Here is a 20,760-nt window from a genome sequence, read left to right as displayed (position 1 = left end):
GGAGCAACAATGGAAAATGCTCTATTTCCCCAGCATACCCTTTTGGCACGTGGGACAACCAACAAATTCATCTCTGAAGATCTCAAAGATCTACAAGGCTGGTAACGGGTCAACAAAGCACCAAGGGGATCAGAAAAACCATCTGCCAAAGCGATAGGCAAGGCAAAGGATCTTAAACGAGATCCTAAGATGAATAGGGAGCCAATGAAGACTCTTTCTAGCCATCGTAGCAGATGAGGCATTGGGGAGTGCCAAAACAAAATGAGCAGCCGCATTTTGAACGACCTGCAATCCCTAATGGATATCTGTAACACTACGCTGTCTTGGTTCTTTTTAATCCTTGTGTATACAATTGCTGCTACAGTCCAGACTACCAGTCTGGTCACAGGGCGCTCTATAAATAATATAAATAAATACATTTAAGACCTCGAGCACCGTAGCTTAATTACCATTTGGATAAACAGCCCTGACCCTGATTAAAAAGCATGAAACCAAAGTATGCAGCCATATTTCACAATGTGACCGTTCTACGAGAACCTTCTTTCTTCATCTGCGCACACATGGTTTGTCGTTAAACATAAATAACGGGAGATGGGACGGTGCCTGCGGGACTGACCAAAACTGCACACACTGTAGTAACTATATGTAGAGTCTCAACCAGTCGATGAACGAAACCAGTGCTCACTCGATTTATTTAAAAATTCCATCGATAATAGCATTATTAGTAATTTATCAAATGTGTTATCATGATATTTTAGTATAAGAATAAAATGTAAATGTATTTATATTTTATACTGTTTTAAGGATGTTCACTGTTGACCTCCATAGGAGATTTTTAGCAATAATCCATAACCACATTCTGAATGGGGTCATGTGACAGCGCAATGTGATATTCTGAACGGGATCGTTTGACGTAGTACAGCTGTTCTTTATACCGTGTTGGGCTGTCAGTCTGTACATTGCGTTTTGTCGTCAGTGCAGAAGGATTTGCCGTTAATTTAACTTGTCTGTATATTTTGTTGAGTTATCAAAATACAGGAGGTCAGTGTAAATTAACCCTGTCTGTTGATCATGCATGTTCTCCACATAAATTCAACACCTCACACACCATATGAATGTAGCTCTTCTGTATGGTCTTGTTTTTACCCAGTGGTGTCTCACCTTCAGGAGGTCCAACGCTGATTCCTCACATTTCTTCTCTAGATCTGTTATCAGGGCATTAAGAGAAGTGATTTGATTGGACAGTTTGGAGATATTTGCATTTTCTACCCTGGTGATTGTCTTCTCCATCTCCTCCAGTCTCTGGTTCAGTCTCTGCTCTTTGTCTCTCAGGAGCTGGCGCAGCTGTTCAACCTCCGTCTCAATTTTCTGCTTCTCGGCTCTCACCTTGTTCTGTCAGCATCAAAGAAATGATGGTTAGATTCTGGGAAGATTCCAATGAGCACCGCCATATGTAGAGTACAAGTTATAAAGGGGTTGGCCCTTAGAACTCAAGGACCTGGGTCCATGAAACAGTACAAAGAAAGGGCGGTCCGAGTTACAAATCAATTAGTTCATGAAATAGGTTCTGTATTATACAGACAAACACCACAGGTTAATTATGCCAAAATAGCTGAATAATTCTAGAAAAGGGAATAAACAGTTTACAAGTTTCAACTTTGCATTTATTTATGCAATGGTTTACTTCCGTAGTTTGTTCAACATATTGAGTCACATATATTCAACATCATTATGTAATTGTGAATTGTGAATTCATTACATTTCAAGTGCTCTCAGTGAGGAAGGGAAGTGTAAGAGTTGTGAGGGACTGGGACTGGGTAAAGGTGGTGTGACTGTTTTAGAACATCGCATCATAATCAAAAACGCCTTTACAATCAGAGTAGTATATGAGTTCCCAAAATACATCACACATAGCTAAAATCAATTCTTTTGAGTCCTATGGTGTGTTAAGTTGGCGTAGTCTACGTTTCGACCCCCATCAATCCTTGGGTTCAATGCATTGAGGTAGCCACGAGCGCCGACGGAGGCGTTTTGCACGCCAAAGAGAACGGTGCACGCCGCGCATTGAACCCAAGGATTGATTTTTTGAAACCACACGTGACACGGTGATGTCCACTCTCCAATGAGGAATAATGTCCAAAACCTCCGGGAGCACGCTCAGGCCCATTTAACGACGGCACAGATGGCGACCGTCCTTTGATGCTCTCCAATCACTGTCCTGACGAAGACCCCAACATGAGGCATGAATAACCCGTTAGCGTACATGGGGGTCGAAACGTAGACTACGCCTACTTAACACGCCAGAGGGGGGGTCGCAAGGCAGTCTGAGAGAAACCAACAAAACTAGGGCTGGAGCCATATTTAGGGGCGCCAGTGGTGCAAAGTTAAAGCTAAGCACGAAAACTGTGTTTTTGCAGCTGCGCACTCTTGGTGCCTTCCCTTCTACTGTCTTAGTTGTCCCCTCCCACCAACACAGCCCCTCACTGGCTGTGCACTATCCACCCACCTCCCCCCTGAGCTCTGCATGGTCCACCAACACAGCCCCTCACTGGGCTGCGCATTATCCACCCACCTCCCCCCTGAGCTCTGCACTGTCTACCAAGACAGACCCTCCCCCCATTGGGCTGTGCACTGCCCACCCAACTCCCCCACTGAGCGGTGAACTGTCCATCAGCACAGACCCCACAGACCCCTAGGGAGCTTTATAATACCCTAGCGCACAGACCCCCCCCCACTGAGGTGTGCACTACTGACCCACTTAGCCCTCCACTGAGCTGGGCACTGCCCACGGACGCAGCCTTCCACTGACGTGTGCACTGCACACCTACATTCCCAAAGAGCAGTACACGACCCACCCATACAGATCCTCTCTAGGCTGTGCACTGCCATAGAGGACCTACAGCAACTCTCTTGGTAGAACTGAGATCCTAAGCTGCATGAATACACAATGTCTCCGCAATTTGGAAAACATCCTGTGACGAGCTTTCTTGACAAGAAGCTGAGGCAACACACAAGCAACGACTGGGAGATTCTTTAGGACACCATAGTTAGAGTAGCTGCTGCCAAATCCCCTTGCATGGTAAAGATTCAACAAGTCTGCCAGGACGGGTGACCTTGACCCTGCTTCGAAGGAGTTAACTGACTGATTACGGTGGAGGCACATTGGAGGTGTCCTTGCATTGGAAAGAGACAGGCTCAGAAGAAGAGTGGATGCAAAGGATCCCAGACAACTTTAAACCCACACTGTAATACAAGACAAGGTCATTACCGCTGAACTACAGGTGAGGTCCTGGATATGTCTCCCCAGTGAAGGCGGCTGTGCTGACACGGAGGCCCACAGTGTCTTGGAACTCAGCACGCTGCCTGTTCTGCTGTGCCGTCAAACACCAAACAGCATATGAAGAACTAAAAAAGTTTGGGATGCAATCGGTAGTAGGGAAGGAAGAAATGACATGAGCTGGAAGAAGTAGAAACCATCAGAAGGCAACTGCACCTGCAAGGAGAGCTCACCGCTGGGACACAGACTGAGGGGAGCTGCTTGCTTGGGTGCGGGGTTGAAATTGGACCCAAGAAGAATGCAAGCTTGAGGTCAGGATCTCCTTGACCATGAGCAGCACAATCCCATCACAACCTCCTCTTGAATGGTGTTGGCACTGCCACAGCTTGCTTAAAGTTGTGACCATCACCACCCTTCTCGTGAATTGTAACCTCCCCCTTGACTGAGAAGAGCAAAGATTGCAGCATCACTGCCCAGTGAGTTATGCATGGGTACAGCATCCGGAATTAAAGGGAACCCGCAGAATAGAGACGTTGGCTGTCGCTGCCTGCACGAAAGAACTTCACATACTTTTCCACCAAGGACAGAGATGCACTGCAACATTCCAGGACAGGAAAGATGCAAGACTAGCGGGGGACAGAATCAGAATATTCAAAGTGAGCGCCACTAATTGAATGGCCCCAATAGTATCACTGAGACCCCACATGGCAGAGCCAGGGGTCAATGTGACTTACGGCTGGTCAGACTCTGTTGAGGGAGTCATGGGGAAGGCAGAGGGTAGAGGACCTCAAACATAGGTCACTTCAAAGTTGGTCAAGTACCACCCCCAGCCACGGTCCGTGCAAGTAACAGCGGTGGGGCCAGGTAAGGGGGGATTACTAGGGACGATACGGAGGGAAAATTAAATAAATAATTAATTTTCCCATGGCATCGTCGCACAAATAACTACTTGTGTAACAATATATCTGTAAGAGACATTAGCTAGTGATAGATTCCTTACCTTAGAATATCCCCAGGCGTCAGACTGGATTCGGAAAGTTTTGCTAGCAGTACCCCTGTGCGTCACTAGGTGGCGTCCTGCGGCTCCCCGTCCGTCGCAGGCATCGTATGCGCCGAGATGACATCATGGAGACTACTTAGGCGCAACCAATGCGCGCTGATGCAGAGCCATGCAAGATACTGACCACTGGTGCATTGAAACCAAGTCCCTGGAAGGGATGACCTTAACCCTGGTAATCAGTTCGCAGAACGGGGAGGATGGGAGGGGCTGTAAGGAATCTATCACTAACTAATATCTCTTACAGATATATCGTTACACAAGTAGTAACTTGTGCATCTGAAAGAGCCACGTTAGTGATAGATTCCTTACCTTAGAATAGATACACCAGCAAAACTAACCTCGGTGGTGGGCCTCTGAACAAGATTAAACCAGAAAGTCACGGAGAACAGAACGGCCAAAGAAGCAGTCACTCTAGACTTGACAGTCAAGGCAGTAATGCTTGGTAAACGTGTGCAGCGAGGCCCACGTAGCTACCTGACAAATGTCCTGCAAGGGAACGCCGTGTCGAAGGCAGTCGTGGCTGCCGTTGCCCTGGTGGAATGGGCACGAAGCCCCACAGGATGCTCCTTCTTAGCCAACGAGTAACAGGTTTTGATACAAAGAACGACCCACTGAGAGATGGTCCGTTTGTGCACGGCCCGACCTTTTTTGACGCCCACGTAGCCAACCAAGTGCTGGTCATCCACCCAGAACCGTTGTGTGCACTTCAGAGAGAACGAGAGCGCACGTTTGGGTCCAGCCGGTGGACCCTCTCTTCCTCCTTCGTGGGATGCGGAGGCAGAAAAAAGGTGGGCAAGGTAATGGTGTGCCCGATGTGGAAGGGAGTAACAACCTTTGCCAAGAAAGAAGGACGGGTCCTTAAAACCACCTTTTCCAGATGAACAGAGAGGAAAGGAGGTTTAGAAGAAAGAGCCTGGAGCTCACTCACTCTTCTGGCAGAGGTGATAGCTACCAGGAAAACTGGCTTGAGAGTGAGAAGGCATAAAGGACAGATGAAGGGGCTCAAAGGGAGCGCACAACAGGTATGTCAAGACAAGGTTTAAGTCCCACTGAGGCATTATAAACGGCACAGGAAACATGTGCGTAATGCCTTCCAGGAAACAGTTACCAACTGGGGACTTAAAAAGAGATGGTTGATCAAGAAGCCATAGAAAGGCGGAGATGACAGACAGATAACCTTTGATATTGCCCAGAGCAGAGGCCAGCCGGGCCAAAGAAAGAATAAACAGAAGGACCTCAGAAAGAGGGGCAGAATGGGGATTCACAGCCTTAGCTGTGAATCATGCCACAAACTTGTTCCACCTGCAGGCCAGAATGACATCACAGACTTCAGGAGGAAGATCGAAAGCAGTCAACTTTCGTTGTGCAATCTCCATGCATGAAGGTGGAGGCTGGACAGGTTCGGGTGGAGGACCATCCTCTGCTGCTGCGACAGAAGATCCTCCCGAAGAGGCAGTCGAATCGGGGGATTGATCGCCATGCTGAGTAGCTCGGGATGCCAGTATCTTTGTGACCAATCCTGAGCCACAAGGAGGACTTGGGCCGGTCGCACCAAATCTTTTTCAGCACTCTGGGCAGAAGTGGTATTGTCGGAAAGGCGTACAACAGACCGCGACTCCATTCGCAACGAAAAGCGTCTCCTTGGAAATTCCAAAGCGAAGAATTGATGACATTGCACGTTCTCTTCGGTGGCAAATAGATGTAACCAAGGCTCTCCCAAATGCAGGAAGAGACCTTGCGCCACGTCCGAGTTCAGACATCATTCGTGATCCATCAAGCACCGGTGGCTGAGTTTGTCCGCCCTGGCGTTCAGAGAACCTGCCAGATGTTGAACCACCAGGGTAATGCCCTAATATTCCAGCCATGCCCAGAGGTGCAGAGCCTCCCGACATAGGGTCCAGGACCCCAACCCGCCCTGCTTGTTGCAATACCACATGGCTGTGGTGTTGTCCGTGAATACCTGCACTACACTTCCCCAGACAGAGGGAGGGAAGGCCTTCAGTGCAAGTCGGATCGCCCGAAGCTCCAAAAGATTGATGTGGAGCCGGGACTCCGCCGGAGACCAAAGGCCTCTGATCTCCGCCTCTCCCAAGTGGCCACCTCATCCCAGGAGGGACGCATCTGTCACCACTGTGTGCTCTGGTTGGGGAAGAGAGAGGGATCTGCCAGTGACCCTGTCGCGATTAGTGAGCCACCACTGCAAGTGTTGTGCAGTGCCCTCCGAAAACTGGACGTGATCAGACAGGTTGCCCTGATGCTGTGCCCACTGGCACTGCAGAGCCCGCATAAGCCATCTGGCATGTTGCACCAGCAGGATGCAGGAGGCCATCAGGCCCAGGAGCCGGAGGGTCATCCTGACTGAAACCCGGGATAGAGGCTGAAAGATCAGAATCATAGCCTGAATATCCAGGACTCGCTGCTCGGGAGGATAAATTCGAAACCGCGTCAAATCCAGAACCGCTCCGATGAAAGGGAGTGTCTGAGAGGAACTCAGGTGCGACTTCGGCACATTGATGGAGAACCCCAGCAGATGCAGAGGTTGACCGTAGTCTGGGGGTGGCTGACTACCATTGGGGGCGAGCCCGCCTTCAACAACCAGTCATGGAGGTAGGGGAAGACTGATACCCCTGACCTGCGCAGATGAGCTGCGACCATCGCTATCACTTTCGTGAACACCCGAGGGGCACTGGTAAGGCCGAAGGGGAGCACGGCAAACTGAAAATGCCCCTGGCCTACAGTGAACCACAGGTAACGCCGATGGGCCGGCAGGAAGGGGATGTGAAAATATGTGTCTGTCAAGTCCAACACTACCATCCAGTCTCCACGGTTGAGGGCAGCCAAGACCTGAGCCAGAGTCAACATTTTGAACTTCTCCTTCCGGAGGAAGTGATTGATGTCCCTGAGGACCAAGATGGGGTGCAAGCCCCCTTAGTCCTTCTTGGGGACCAGAAAGTAGTAGGAATAACCACCACGTCCTACTTCCGGCCCAGGAACGCGCTCAATGGCCCCCTTGGCTAAGAGGGCCACAACTTCCTGCTGGAGAAGCGCAAAGTGATTCCCCGACATGTGGTGGAACTGAGGTGGCATGGCCAGGGGTAGACTCGAAGGGAGAGAGTAGCCCCTCCGGACAAGTTGCAGCACCCACTTGTCGGAAATGACAGAATGCAAATGGGGGAGGTGATGATGAATCCTGCCACCCACCGGCATGAGGTGCAACCCGAAGCTCAGACTAGGAAGGCTTCAAGGAAGATGTCCTGGGGCGGAGGTGGACTGACCCTCACGCCGGTCCCCGGACCCACCTCGGTGGCCTCCACAGCATGCAGAGTTTGGTTCTGCGCAGGTTTTGACTGAACAAGCGGGCAGGGGCCCCTCTGCCATTGCCACGAAAGGAATGAAAAGTAGACGTGGCCGGGCACATGGCGGAAAGGCCCAAAGACTTGGCTGTAGCTCGAGAGTCCTTAAAAAGCTCCAGCGCACAGTCAGCATTATCACCAAACAGGCAAGTGCTGTCAAAGGGCATGTCCATGAGCTAGCTCTGGATGTTCAGGGAGAACCCGGTGGACCTCAACCAGGTGTGGTGATGAAGCACCACGGTCGTGGAAATTGCCCTATCGAGGGAGTCCGCGGTGTCCAAGCCACAACGAATGGCGAACCTAGGCGCGTCCTTACCCTCGGCCACAGCCTGAGACAGCACAGTCTGGACCTCTTCCGAGCACTGAGGTACCACCTCAGCAACAGCATCCGATACCGCGTGGGAATAGCAGCCCAGGAGGCATGCTGTGGTCACAGACCGCAGCCCTAAGCTAGCCGAAGAGAACATCCGCTTGCCAAACTGCTCCAACTTTTTTGAGTCCTTATCCGGCTGAGCCGTGGGAAAGGCACTGTGGCACGTTGAAGCTTGAATGACCTGAGACTCTCAGGTGGGGAATGAGTGGTCAGGAAGGCAGGATCACCCGGCAACGGGCGATGAAGCCTGGCGACATTCTTATCCACAGGGGCCCCTGTAGCTGGCCGCGACCAAGTGCCCAACAGAACTTCCGTGAGGGCATCATTAATGGCTCTGATGAAGTGGACACAGACTGGAGCACCTCAGTGAGGAGATTAGTCTTGAGGGTCAATGTTAGACCTGGCACCTTGGCGTGGTTCTCCTTTCCACTTTTTGTTGCTGTGCCTCATATGTTTTGCTGGTGTTAGCTGCTCAGAGCACTGTGCCACTACCAACCAGTGCCACAGTGCAAGTGCTCCCTGTGTAAATTGCCATATTGATTGGATTCCATGATTGGCTTATTTGGTATGTCAGACCCTAGTACAGTGCACTAGGAGTGCCCAGGGCTTTTAAATCCAAATGCTGCTAGTGGGCTTGCAGCACTGGTTGTGCCACCCACAGAAGCAGCCTTGTAAAGTAGGTCTAAGGTCTGCCATTGCAGATCCTGCGTGCAGTCTGGTACTGTCTGTCAGGACCTGCTCCACGGGAACCGATTGATGAACAAAGGGGTCCACCTCCTGACGTTACCAACCCCCTGAAAGTTATACACAGGGGGTTCGAACCATCAGGCGAGGGATAAATAATGAAAAGAGACCGGGGACGGGTAGGGGTCAGCAGGGACAAGGGATCTGAAATGACAGAACAAAATCTTTATAACACCTGTCATACAATCCGGCTACTCACAACATAACTCTATGGACCACTGAATACCTTATGTGGCTGTACACTGTTTGCCAACGAGTTTAAAGGGTTAATAGTTCTGTTTCCTGTAAGGAGAGACACCTGTTAACACATATGTCATTTATATGTACATGCTCTTGGAAATACACACCCTGCAAGAATACACACCATGTTATGTGGAAAAGAACTTCCGAAATATAGACCCCTCCCTGGTTAATGAACAAGTTCCTCTAAATACTTCTTTGAGATAAGCACAGGTTCATAGTCTAAATTTCTCTAAAACGAGTTTGCAGTAATCACCACATTTCATCACTCCTTAATAGAATATATGTCCCCTTCTGGATTTTACACAGTTCCTTCAGTATCACTATGATATGTCCGTTGGTGCACTCAACAGAAGAAAATGTCTTTATCCAATATAACGGCAACGTGTGGTTGTGACCGCCACTACGTTCCGCTATAAACACAAACCAAAGTACAACTGAAAATATCCTTGTTAACGGCAACGTGTGGTTGAGACCGCCACTACGCTCCGCTAACAAAACAAACCAAGTTCTCTTTCACTCGCCGGTAGCATGTAGTGAGCCCACCACTAAGCTCCGGACCAATGCGGAACAACAGTAAGCTTGATTTCACCAAAGAACCACGGTAGCTTGCAGCGGCCGCCGCGAAGCTCCGGGAATCGCTCACAAACCCCGAAGAGCCGGATTTGAAAGATGACACGCATCCAAACGGTGCGCGTCTTTAAAAGCGAAGGTGACAGTATTTGATTACCGGTATGCGCCCGAGGCCAGGGCTCCCTCCCGGATAGGGGAAACAAATACCTTACAGTTGGAGCGGAGCAGGAATCAGCGCTCCCGCTTCATCTTTAGGCAGCAACATCTCGAACAACGCCGGACCTCCAAGCACGACAAGAAACATAGACATAGGACTAGGAATTACTTGCAACGAGTTTCCTGCCTTACCAGACTATATACTTCCTCCCAGCTAGAATCATGGGATGTGTAGTTCTTAAAGATTAGGTAGGCGCTGAATGCAGAAACCTGACAGTATGCCCTCCCTCCTAGCGCCTCCTAGGCCCAGGCTTGGTAGGAAACCTCCGATGAAATGCTCGAACAGCCACGGGAGCATGTACGTTCACTGATGGCTCCCAGGAGTCGTCCTCCACTGAGTAGCCCTTCCAAGCGATCAGGTACCACAATGCGCCTCTGCAACGTTTAGAGTCTTTTATGCATCGCACCACATACTCCAGCCCATCGTCGCCCAACACCGGAGGTGGAGCTCTCCTGTGAGCAGCAGAAGCTGGTTTCAACAAACTGCAGTGAAATACCGGATGAATACGGAGAGAGGCAGGAAGCTTCAGTCGATAAGCCACAGGATTAACCTGTTTCAACACCACATACGGGCCAATGAATTTAGGATGAAACACCGAACGGAGCTTGAATCTAATGTTTTTGGTGGATAACCACACCTTGTCTCCCACATGGTATACAGGTCCCACACCTCGGTGTTTATCTGCCCATTTCTTGTACTCCTGTTTGGCTCGGACCAAATGACTGGTCACTTTCTTTTGGATTGCATGCAGTTGTCGAACCGTGCTCAAAACCGATGGTTGATTACCCACCTCACCAGGAATTGAAATCGGTAAGGCTCGGGCATCGAATCCATAGTTGGCATAGAAGGGTGACACTCCCAATGAGCTGTGCCAGGAATTATTATAGGCAAATTCAGCTAGCCACAGCAGGGACACCCATGATTCCTGTGCCTCTGACGCATAACAACGTAAGTACTTTTTCAACGTTTGATTGAGCCTTTCGGTCTGGCCATCAGTCTGTGGGTGGAAACTGGTTGACAAAGATGCTTTGATCTTCAACGCCAAACACCATGATTTCCAAAAGCTTGCAATGAACTGTGGACCCCTGTCCGATATTATGGTTTCAGGGATTCCATGAAGACGAAAAACATTAGACAACAGTAACTGCGCTGTTTGGCCTGCCGTGGGTAGATTTCGGCACGGTATAAAATGTCCCATTTTAGTAAGACTGTCCACTACCACCAGTACAGCTGTATGGCCATGATCAGAAGGTAACCCAGTGATGAAATCCATACTGATACTCTGCCATGGTTTCTTTGGAGTGGGCAGAGGCATAAGTTTCCCATTACTCAGGCACGGCCTCGTCTTTGCACGAGCACACTTCTCACACCGGCTCACCCACTCGGTAATGTCTCGGGACAAGGTATCCCACCAGAACTGTCTTTGGACAAGAAGCACTGTTTTCTTTATGCCTTGATGACCAGACATCGGAGAAGCGTGACACCACTCAAAGGCCTTTTTTCTACTCTCCAAGGAAGGCAAGAATAGTTTCTTTTCAACAAAAGGCAAACCCCTGATAAGGGATCGTCTGGTGTCTTTGCTACACCATGACCTCCAGGCTGTCTCAGTCTTTTGTCCCTTGATTGTCTCCAAGAAGACATCCGCATTAAGCACACAAATCACTTTGCTAGGCTCAATAATGGCATCCAATGGAGGATCGACTTTTTCCTCTAAGGAGTCGCCCAAGCGTGACAGCGTATCTGCTTTCTTGTTTTCAATGCCTGGACGGAAGGTTATCAGAAAATCGTATTCCGCAAAAAACAGCATCCATCGCATCTGTCTCTGGGACAGATGTCTGGCAGTTCGCATATATTGCAGATTGCGATGGTCCGAGAACACGGTCACTGGATATAAGGCCCCCCAAAGGTACTGTCTCCACTCCTGAAAGGCCTTTTTGATAGCAAGGAGTTCTTTTTCAGCTATGGTGTAGTTTTTCTCCGCTTGACTCCGTTTTTTGGAGAAATATGCCACCGGATGGAGTTGACCTGTTTGTGCATGTCTTTGAGACAGGATAGCCCCTACTGCTTCATCCGAGGCATCTGCCTCCACAACATATGGCAATTCAGGCTGAGGATGTGCCAATATGGGAGCCGTAACAAACGCCCTTTTGAGCAGATGGAAAGCAGAATCCGCTTCCTGCGACCAATCGAACACCACCCCTTTTCTAAGTAGCCTAGACAGAGGTGCAGCAAGGCGCGAAAACCCATCGATAAACCTCCTGTAGTAGTTTGCGAACCCCAGGAAACATTGCACCTCTTTCACTGTTTTAGGATTGGGCCAAGACTGGACTGCTTGCACCTTTCTTTCCGCCATTTGCAGACCATCTGGACATAGCATGACCCCCAAGAATTCCACAGTGGTTACACCAAATTCGCATTTACTTAGTTTACAGAATAGGTGGTTCTCTCTCAGTCTCTGTAACACCTGCATCACATGATTGTGGTGTAAATCATCATTACAAGAATAAATCAGAATATCATCAATGTACACCACTACACTGATGTCTACTAGATCTCTCAAGACATCATTCAGGAAGTATTGGAAGGCGGCCGGGGCGTTACATAAACCAAACGGCATAACCATATATTCAAACAACCCATAACATGTTTTGAAGGCCGTCTTCCATTCATCACCCTCCCTCATCCTCACAAGATGATATGCCCCCCGAAGGTCTAACTTAGTATATATGCAGGCCTTTCGTACTTGGTCTAATAGCACAGGAATGAGGGGGAGAGGGTACCTGTTTCGGACAGTGTTTCTATTCAGCATCCTATAATCCACACAAGCCCTCAACTCACCATTAGCTTTAGCTATGAAAAAGAGAGGAGAGGCCGCAGGGGACTTAGAAGGGCGAATAAAACCTATATCTTGATAGTGTGTCAGATACTCCTTGAGATGTTTGGTTTCAGGCACAGATAACGCATACACCCGACATGTGGGCATCAGGGCACCCTCAACCATGTCAATGCAACAGTCATACGTACGATGAGGGGGTAGTTCATTAGCCAGCTGTTCGCTAAATACATCAGAAAATGACTGGTAGGCCCCTGGTAAAGTCACTTCTTTTTCGGCCGCGGTCGCCACCTGAAAGGGAGTAGACAACTCTCTAGCCTGAGTTACCGGACGATCTGACATATGTTCCTGACACCCTGATGAAAGGAACCTCAATTTTTTCTCTTTCCAGTCTATGTCAGGGTTATGATAGGAAAGCCATGGCATACCCAAAATTACCTCATATTGAGGAGCCTCGATTATGTTGAGGGTTAACTCATCTCGATGTTCCCCTTCTGGTAGTTCTACCACCAACAACACCTCCTCTGTCTGTTCAGTAATCTTTCCAGATGTTAAAGGTTTTCCATCTACCGCCCATACCTCCTCTGGGTGTGCTCTGGGAATTCGTTTTAGATTCAGGGATGTGACCAGTCCACTATCTATAAAATTGCCCGTGGCCCCAGAATCAATCATAACCATTACTTGGTGTCCCACTGAATGGCTTTCCAAACACATGGACAATACGATATGTGACACTGATTCCTGAAGCATATCACAAACCAATGAAGGCAGTTTTAAGGGTGTCGGATCATCCCTGTCATCCCTGTTTTTGTCATATACCTCGGTACTGGAAACCGCTAACCTTTTCTTGACCCAGCTCCCTGTACTTTTTGGCTTGGAAGGACATTCTCTCACGTAATGACCTTTTCGTCCGCAATACATGCACAATCCCTGGGTTCTACGGGTTTCCTTTTCCTCTCTGGTTAAAGGTGCTCTCACAGCCCCTATCTCCATAGGTTCATGGCTCTCCCCTATGGATGAAGGCCCTTTCTTACTGAAGTACTCTGGCCTAGATGATCCTCTGTCCCATTTTCTCCTGTCACCAGACCTCTCGGACATTCTGCCATCAAGTCTCAAGGACAAGTTAATCATACCTGCACAGGTAGTGGGTTGGGGGTCTATTTGAGCTATAACATCTTTCATCCCATCCCGCAACCCTTGATAATATATGGACATCTGTTTCTCTTCAGGCCAGGATGACTCGGCCACCAATCTATTAAAGGATGTTAAATAGGTAATCAGTTCGTTACGTCCTTGTCTCAACTCCATTAGTTCCTTATCTGCCCTGAACGTAGTGGCTCTTCGATCAAATACTCTCTCAAACTCCGTTCTAAAAGCCCCCCAATCAGAAAGAATGGCATCATCCCTCCTTACTAGTGGGACTGCCCAACTGGCTGCGTCTCCTATCATATAAGAGATGGCAAATGCCACTCTTGAATGGTGGTTGGGAAAAGAAGCAGGTTTGCATGAAAAATGCATCATAATCTGTGTGAGAAATATCTGCGTTTTAGAAGAATCCCCAGAATATCTCTCAGGGCTTGCCAATGGGATTGGAGGGGGTACAGTTACTTGTATGCGAGGATTGAGTGTAGCAGCATCAAAAGGATTACCAGCAAGCCTATCCACTCTTTCCCTTAAAGCGGTGGCTTCAGCTCTTGAGGCAGTAGCCTCCGCTCTTGAAGCCACCAATTCTTGTTGGACTAAAACCAATGCTTGTAGCACTTCCTCTAGGGTAGCCATGTTTGTTCAACAACCGTGTCAGGTGGAGCATATATCTTGGGCAAGTAATTCTGTCAGGACCTGCTCCACGGGAACCGATTGATGAACAAAGGGGTCCACCTCCTGACGTTACCAACCCCCTGAAAGTTATACACAGGGGGTTCGAACCATCAGGCGAGGGATAAATAATGAAAAGAGACCGGGGACGGGTAGGGGTCAGCAGGGACAAGGGATCTGAAATGACAGAACAAAATCTTTATAACACCTGTCATACAATCCGGCTACTCACAACATAACTCTATGGACCACTGAATACCTTATGTGGCTGTACACTGTTCGCCAACGAGTTTAAAGGGTTAATAGTTCTGTTTCCTGTAAGGAGAGACACCTGTTAACACATATGTCATTTATATGTACATGCTCTTGGAAATACACACCCTGCAAGAATACACACCATGTTATGTGGAAAAGAACTTCCGAAATATAGACCCCTCCCTGGTTAATGAACAAGTTCCTCTAAATACTTCTTTGAGATAAGCACAGGTTCATAGTCTAAATTTCTCTAAAACGAGTTTGCAGTAATCACCACATTTCATCACTCCTTAATAGAATATATGTCCCCTTCTGGATTTTACACAGTTCCTTCAGTATCACTATGATATGTCCGTTGGTGCACTCAACAGAAGAAAATGTCTTTATCCAATATAACGGCAACGTGTGGTTGTGACCGCCACTACGTTCCGCTATAAACACAAACCAAAGTACAACTGAAAATATCCTTGTTAACGGCAACGTGTGGTTGAGACCGCCACTACGCTCCGCTAACAAAACAAACCAAGTTCTCTTTCACTCGCCGGTAGCATGTAGTGAGCCCACCACTAAGCTCCGGACCAATGCGGAACAACAGTAAGCTTGATTTCACCAAAGAACCACGGTAGCTTGCAGCGGCCGCCGCGAAGCTCCGGGAATCGCTCACAAACCCCGAAGAGCCGGATTTGAAAGATGACACGCATCCAAACGGTGCGCGTCTTTAAAAGCGAAGGTGACAGTATTTGATTACCGGTATGCGCCCGAGGCCAGGGCTCCCTCCCGGATAGGGGAAACAAATACCTTACAGTTGGAGCGGAGCAGGAATCAGCGCTCCCGCTTCATCTTTAGGCAGCAACATCTCGAACAACGCCGGACCTCCAAGCACGACAAGAAACATAGACATAGGACTAGGAATTACTTGCAACGAGTTTCCTGCCTTACCAGACTATATACTTCCTCCCAGCTAGAATCATGGGATGTGTAGTTCTTAAAGATTAGGTAGGCGCTGAATGCAGAAACCTGACACTGTCATGCTGACTGGGCAAGTGCACCCACTTGCCAGTCCCTAAACCTTCCCATAACTTCATATTAGTCACCCCTATGGTAGACCCAAGGGCAGGGTGCATGGTAAGTATAAGGTAGGACAAGCCCTGATGTGGGTGGCATGTCCTAATCATGAATTACAGCCATTTTCGTTGTTCCCTATTGTAAGGCTACCTGTTCTATATAGGCCAGAATGGGCTGTTAGAATTATTACATTCTGTAATACTAACTGACTCACAGAACATGGTAGAAATTCGAGTTTAGTATGCCTGAACTCAGAATAATAAAATACATATTTTAGTAAAGTTTATTTTAATATTCTGTGTTTGCAAATAACACTCTTAGAAATGAAGTATTTGCTTGCCTAACCATTTCAGCCTGCCTCTGCTAGGATGTGTATCTGCTGTCTGGTTTCTGTGAGTTACAGGGCTGGGTAATTCCAGGAGACAGGCTGGGGCAGCCCAGTGGTGAATAGAGAGATTTACATCCAGATGGGTGGGAGTAGTGCACCTGAACTCTGAATAGGACTGTGCCTTTCCACCACAATGCTGGCTCCACCTCCTGTGGAGTGTCTGATGTCTCTAGCCTGCTCCCTGAATGAAAAGTCAGATTCATGTCAACAGAGTGCTCCAGAACTGGTTTAAACTAGGTACAGGCCTCTCAGCCCCAGAGGAACAAAGGATTTAGGGGTATAAGTATTGGGACCCTGCTCCCAAGAAATTAGATCCTGATCAGAAGAAGATACTTCAGAAGCCTCTGAAGTTACAAGAAGGAACCTCTGCCTGAAGAGAAGGAACTGGGAAAGCTGAAGTAGGAACACTGTCCCGGACCTGGAGCATTGGCCTGCAGTGGTGCCTTGCTTCTAAAGGAGAGGAGAAAGACTCAAAGACTTTATTTTCAACTTGTGCAAAGATCTCTAAGGGTTTGGAAGTGAGCTTACTTCCCTGAACGAAGTCCCAGGACCAGTGGACTTTACCAGCCTCGCAAATTGCTGCTGGAAACGCTGTTTTTAGCATCTACGGAGGCTGGGAGATGTGTATGCCTCGTACGATTGCATCGGGACCTGAGCGCACCATACCAAGCATAGCAGCCTCGATCAACGCAAGCTCTGCGCCCAACGACTCGTACAAACGACGTCAACGAGCCATAGCTCGCACCGTGACTGGAAGGCACCGCAAAGTACATTGCTTAACCCATCGAATCGCACAGGTCGGGACGACGGGCACACCGCCCCTGAGGTAGAGTCCGAGAATCGCACCGGAGTTGGGTACGTATCGAACTGCACGACTCGCACCGCTTTCAAAGACTGTATGCCGCCTGCTCGGAAGTACGGCTCGTACGCAGCAATATAAGCTGATCGCACCGCACCAAGCACCTTCCGCCTCGATCAACGCGACTGAGTTCAACGACCCGTGCAGACGACGTCAACGAGCCGTAGCTCGCACCGTGACCGGAGGACAACGCTTCGTACAACGCTTTCTTTTTGCATCGCATTGTCCGTGACGAACTCATCAAACAAAGGTACTGTGTACGACTTGCACGCCATTTTGGTACGCATCGGACCGGAGCATCCGCTGTGTTTGTTAGACTCTTTAGGGCATTTTCATCACCGTGAGAGCTGGACAAAGGGTACTAATCGCAAAGAACTCTAAAACTAAGCATTTTAACAAGAACTCTTTGTTGCTAACAGTATTGTGGATTATTTTTGTCGTTATTTGGTCTTGTGTTAAGTCTTATATAAAAGTTAACTATTTTTTGATATACAACTAGTGTGGTGTCCATTTGTAGTGTTGTCACTGAGTTACTGTATGTGGTCACAAATCCTTAACCTACAACGCCTCTGAAATAAGCCTTTTCTGCTCGTGTCACACTACCTGGAGGGTGAGCAGGGGTTATTTTGAGAGGGTAATCCCCTTGTCCTGACTAGAGGAGAGGGTCCCTGCTTGTCACAAGTACCTACCTGTGCCAACCAGGGACCCCCAATTCTAACAGTCACCGTGGGGAGATCGAGGTTAAGGACCTCAGCTACCCGACGGAGCACCACCGTGTACGAGGCACCTTCCTCCATAGTGGGAGGGAGATAGGCAAACCCCGGATCCGAGGAGGCATCAAGGCCACCGGCCTCCTCCAAGTCATCCACCCAATCCTGCTCAGAATCACACTGACGAGCAAGAGGGTCCTCGGACCCCTCTCAGTTATCCTCCACCGGCACCGTATGTTGCACCGCCCTCGACGGCGGGGCAGGGACCGGGGAAGGAACAAACGGCACCAGGAACGGCGCCCGCCAGGACCGTATCAGCGCTGTACCCCAAATCGGATCCCAGGTGGGAACAAAACCGTCCGGGAACCGGGGCAGAGGTGGAACCAAAGGCATCTACTGTGCCGCCACTGGCGGAGCCGAGGGCAGTGCCAGGGCTGGAGCCGGCAGCGTAGGACCTCTTGGAGCCGTGGCCGGAACCGGCGGCGCAGGATCCTGCGGCGCCGGAGCTGCTGGTGGCACCAGGGCTGGATCCGTTGGAGGAGTCGGCGGACCAGCAGGTTCCTGACACAGGACCGCGAGGCCCGAAGGCCCACCGGCGGGAACCCGAGGCCTAAACAGCCGGTCCATGGCAGTAGGAAACTCTTGCATCTGTGGGGGAATTGCCGATGGACCCGGGTAAGGCGGGTATGCCACGGGACTCCCAGGCTCTGAAGGAGCCGCAGGGGTGAAACCCTGTCTCCCTCGTCCGCATCAGGGGACCGACGGGGGGACGTCAGAGACCAAAAACGGTTCTTCGACTTATTTTTGTGTCATCTCTTACCTGAATCCGAGGGTGAAGACTTGAATCCCGAGGAGCGGTGATGGTGGCTCCGCAAACATTCACGGGAACAGCCCCTGGACATCAAACGCTGCGCAACGAATGCTAATGTTCAAGCAACTTCCGGCGCCTCGCCCTCAAGGCCTTCGGGGTCATGGACCTACAGTCCAGATAGGACCGGGAGTCATGGTCGCGCTCCAGGCAGTAGAGACAGACGTCGTGCGGGTCCACTACTGACATATTGCAGAGGCAGGCCCCACAGGACTTAAAAACAGGCATTCCTACTCGCACCTGAGAAGACCAACAAGAGACAAAAAGTCTCAAAAAAGATACTCAAAAAATGACTTAGGTACGTGCTCTAACCCGATCTGCGCTTACTGACGCCGAGAAAGAAAGAACTGACGTCAGCGCGCATGGGTGGCGCCTAAATAGTCTCCGTGATGTCATCTCGGCGGATACGACGCTAGCCGCGGACGCTGAGCCGCAGGACACCACCTTCTGATGCGTAGGGGTACTGCTAGCAAAACTTTCCGGATCCAGTCTGACGCCTGGGGAGATTCTAAGGTAAGGAATCTATCACTAATGTATCTCTTTCAGATCCTCAAAATCCCCCCCTACGGTGCCCCACCGCTGTTACTGGCATGGACCGCGGCTGACAACCCCTTCACACTTGACACTCAAGGTAGCGAGAGTGAGCAGTCACAGGCCTCTCAGGACTGTAGTGTGAGGGTTCTCAAGCTCAGCGCTCAACAATCAAATAAAAGACACATCAATCATAAAGTTCCGCCCGGTGGTTTTATTTAGGAGTACGAAAGTACTTCAAGCACACAGTTGTACTAAATTTTACACATTTCAATGAGCATACAGCATAGTGTTCCTGCGTGTAATCCTTGGAAGGCTCTGCCATTGCCCCTCTTCCTCTATACTGCTGCCCAGTGATCCCCCTGGATTAGGTTTCCCTTCCCTTTTGGTGACATGAGTAGAGTGTGTGCTCAGGTGCAGTTTATATGTGCCCACAGTCTGTTTGCGTCCTTCTGGTGTATCTTGTACAGGTGCTGGACACTGAGTACCCAGAAGGCGATGCAGAGAACCCACAAGTCTTCTGATGGCCGTCAGAGCCAGATGCAGGCCATGTCTGGCAGCGCACTCACCCAGCCCACATCAAGGCCTCTGCAATTAGGCAATTAATGCTCTCATCTGGCCCTACAGAAATCTTGAAGTTGCAGCCCTCGGATGTCACTATGGCAATCACTCAGTTACAACCATAACTGGACCGTTGAGGGCCACAGAACAATCATTCTCACCAGGTACTGAGAGGAGAGACTCGGGCGCACCAGCGTTCTCGTAAGATCGCTCGAGTAGTCTGCTTCATCCTAGACACGCTGGACCTCTCTCTTCCTGGAGAGTGTCATCACCTGCAGGGTCAGGAAAACAACTTACAACTCCCAGCAGACAGCCAGGCTTCAAGGCACCACAGGGCGGGTCCACAGCTTCTCCAGTAGATAGGAAAGACTTCATGTTATGTCCCTGCACCTTTGGGAGAATGGCTGTCGGCAAACACCATTCCTGATTGCACAGCAGTCTTTTTAGTAATATGCTAATCATTCCCATTAATGGTCATAATGTAACTAGAACAAAGTGGATGGTCCAATTTTATATACAACTTCTAGAAAGAGAATGTGGATTCACTACGTCAAACTACAGAACCGGTTTGGGGTGACTTTTCTTTCAATATAACATAACATTTGTATTTGGAAAACACACATTCGATCTTGGGTCTCTTGCCACTGAAATAACAGATGTTTATTGTTAGCCAATTCAAAGTGACTCCTTTTATGGAGCTCAGAAGAATTAAAGGCTGAGTGGAATCACCGGGATTCCAACCTTTGACCATGAGATGACCCACCTTATTCCTGGAGTGGGTACATTAGTCCCCTGACCCACCAGACCCAGCACGTGTTCTCCTCAGGCTGTTTCAAGAGGCCCCTTCAGGCTGCTCTCCAGACACAACCTTTGTGTAGAGTGATGGTTTTCACAACAGGTAGCACCGGGCCGTCTCCATCCTGTAGCATCCACAACAGAGCCATAAAGAGGAGTGAGATTTCTGTACCTAGATGTTATCAGCCCAACTGAAGGAGTAATAGGGACAGACAAAAGTGGAGCCCTCACCTAGAGACTTAC

General features: G+C 49.3%; 1 protein-coding gene across 1 annotated transcript in view; it reads right to left on the bottom strand.

Annotated features, from left to right (window-relative positions):
- The window catches only part of LOC147724967 (E3 ubiquitin-protein ligase TRIM39-like), a 49,153-nt gene extending 47,780 nt beyond the window's left edge, over positions 1–1,373 (bottom strand). Inside the window, exon 1 of the mRNA XM_086967095.1 lies at positions 1,162–1,373. Coding sequence (XP_086823221.1) covers positions 1,162–1,290 — 129 coding nt within the window. The 5' untranslated portion in view covers positions 1,291–1,373. The remainder of the gene's footprint in view (positions 1–1,161) is intronic.
- Positions 1,374–20,760: the final 19,387 nt, after the last annotated feature.

The sequence above is a fragment of the Lissotriton vulgaris genome, chromosome 4_1 (assembly GCF_964263255.1).
Source record: "Lissotriton vulgaris chromosome 4_1, aLisVul1.2, whole genome shotgun sequence".
NCBI lineage: Eukaryota > Metazoa > Chordata > Amphibia > Caudata > Salamandridae > Lissotriton > Lissotriton vulgaris.
Note: the sequence above shows the minus strand (reverse complement) of the source record. Positions and strands in the feature narration are given on the sequence as shown.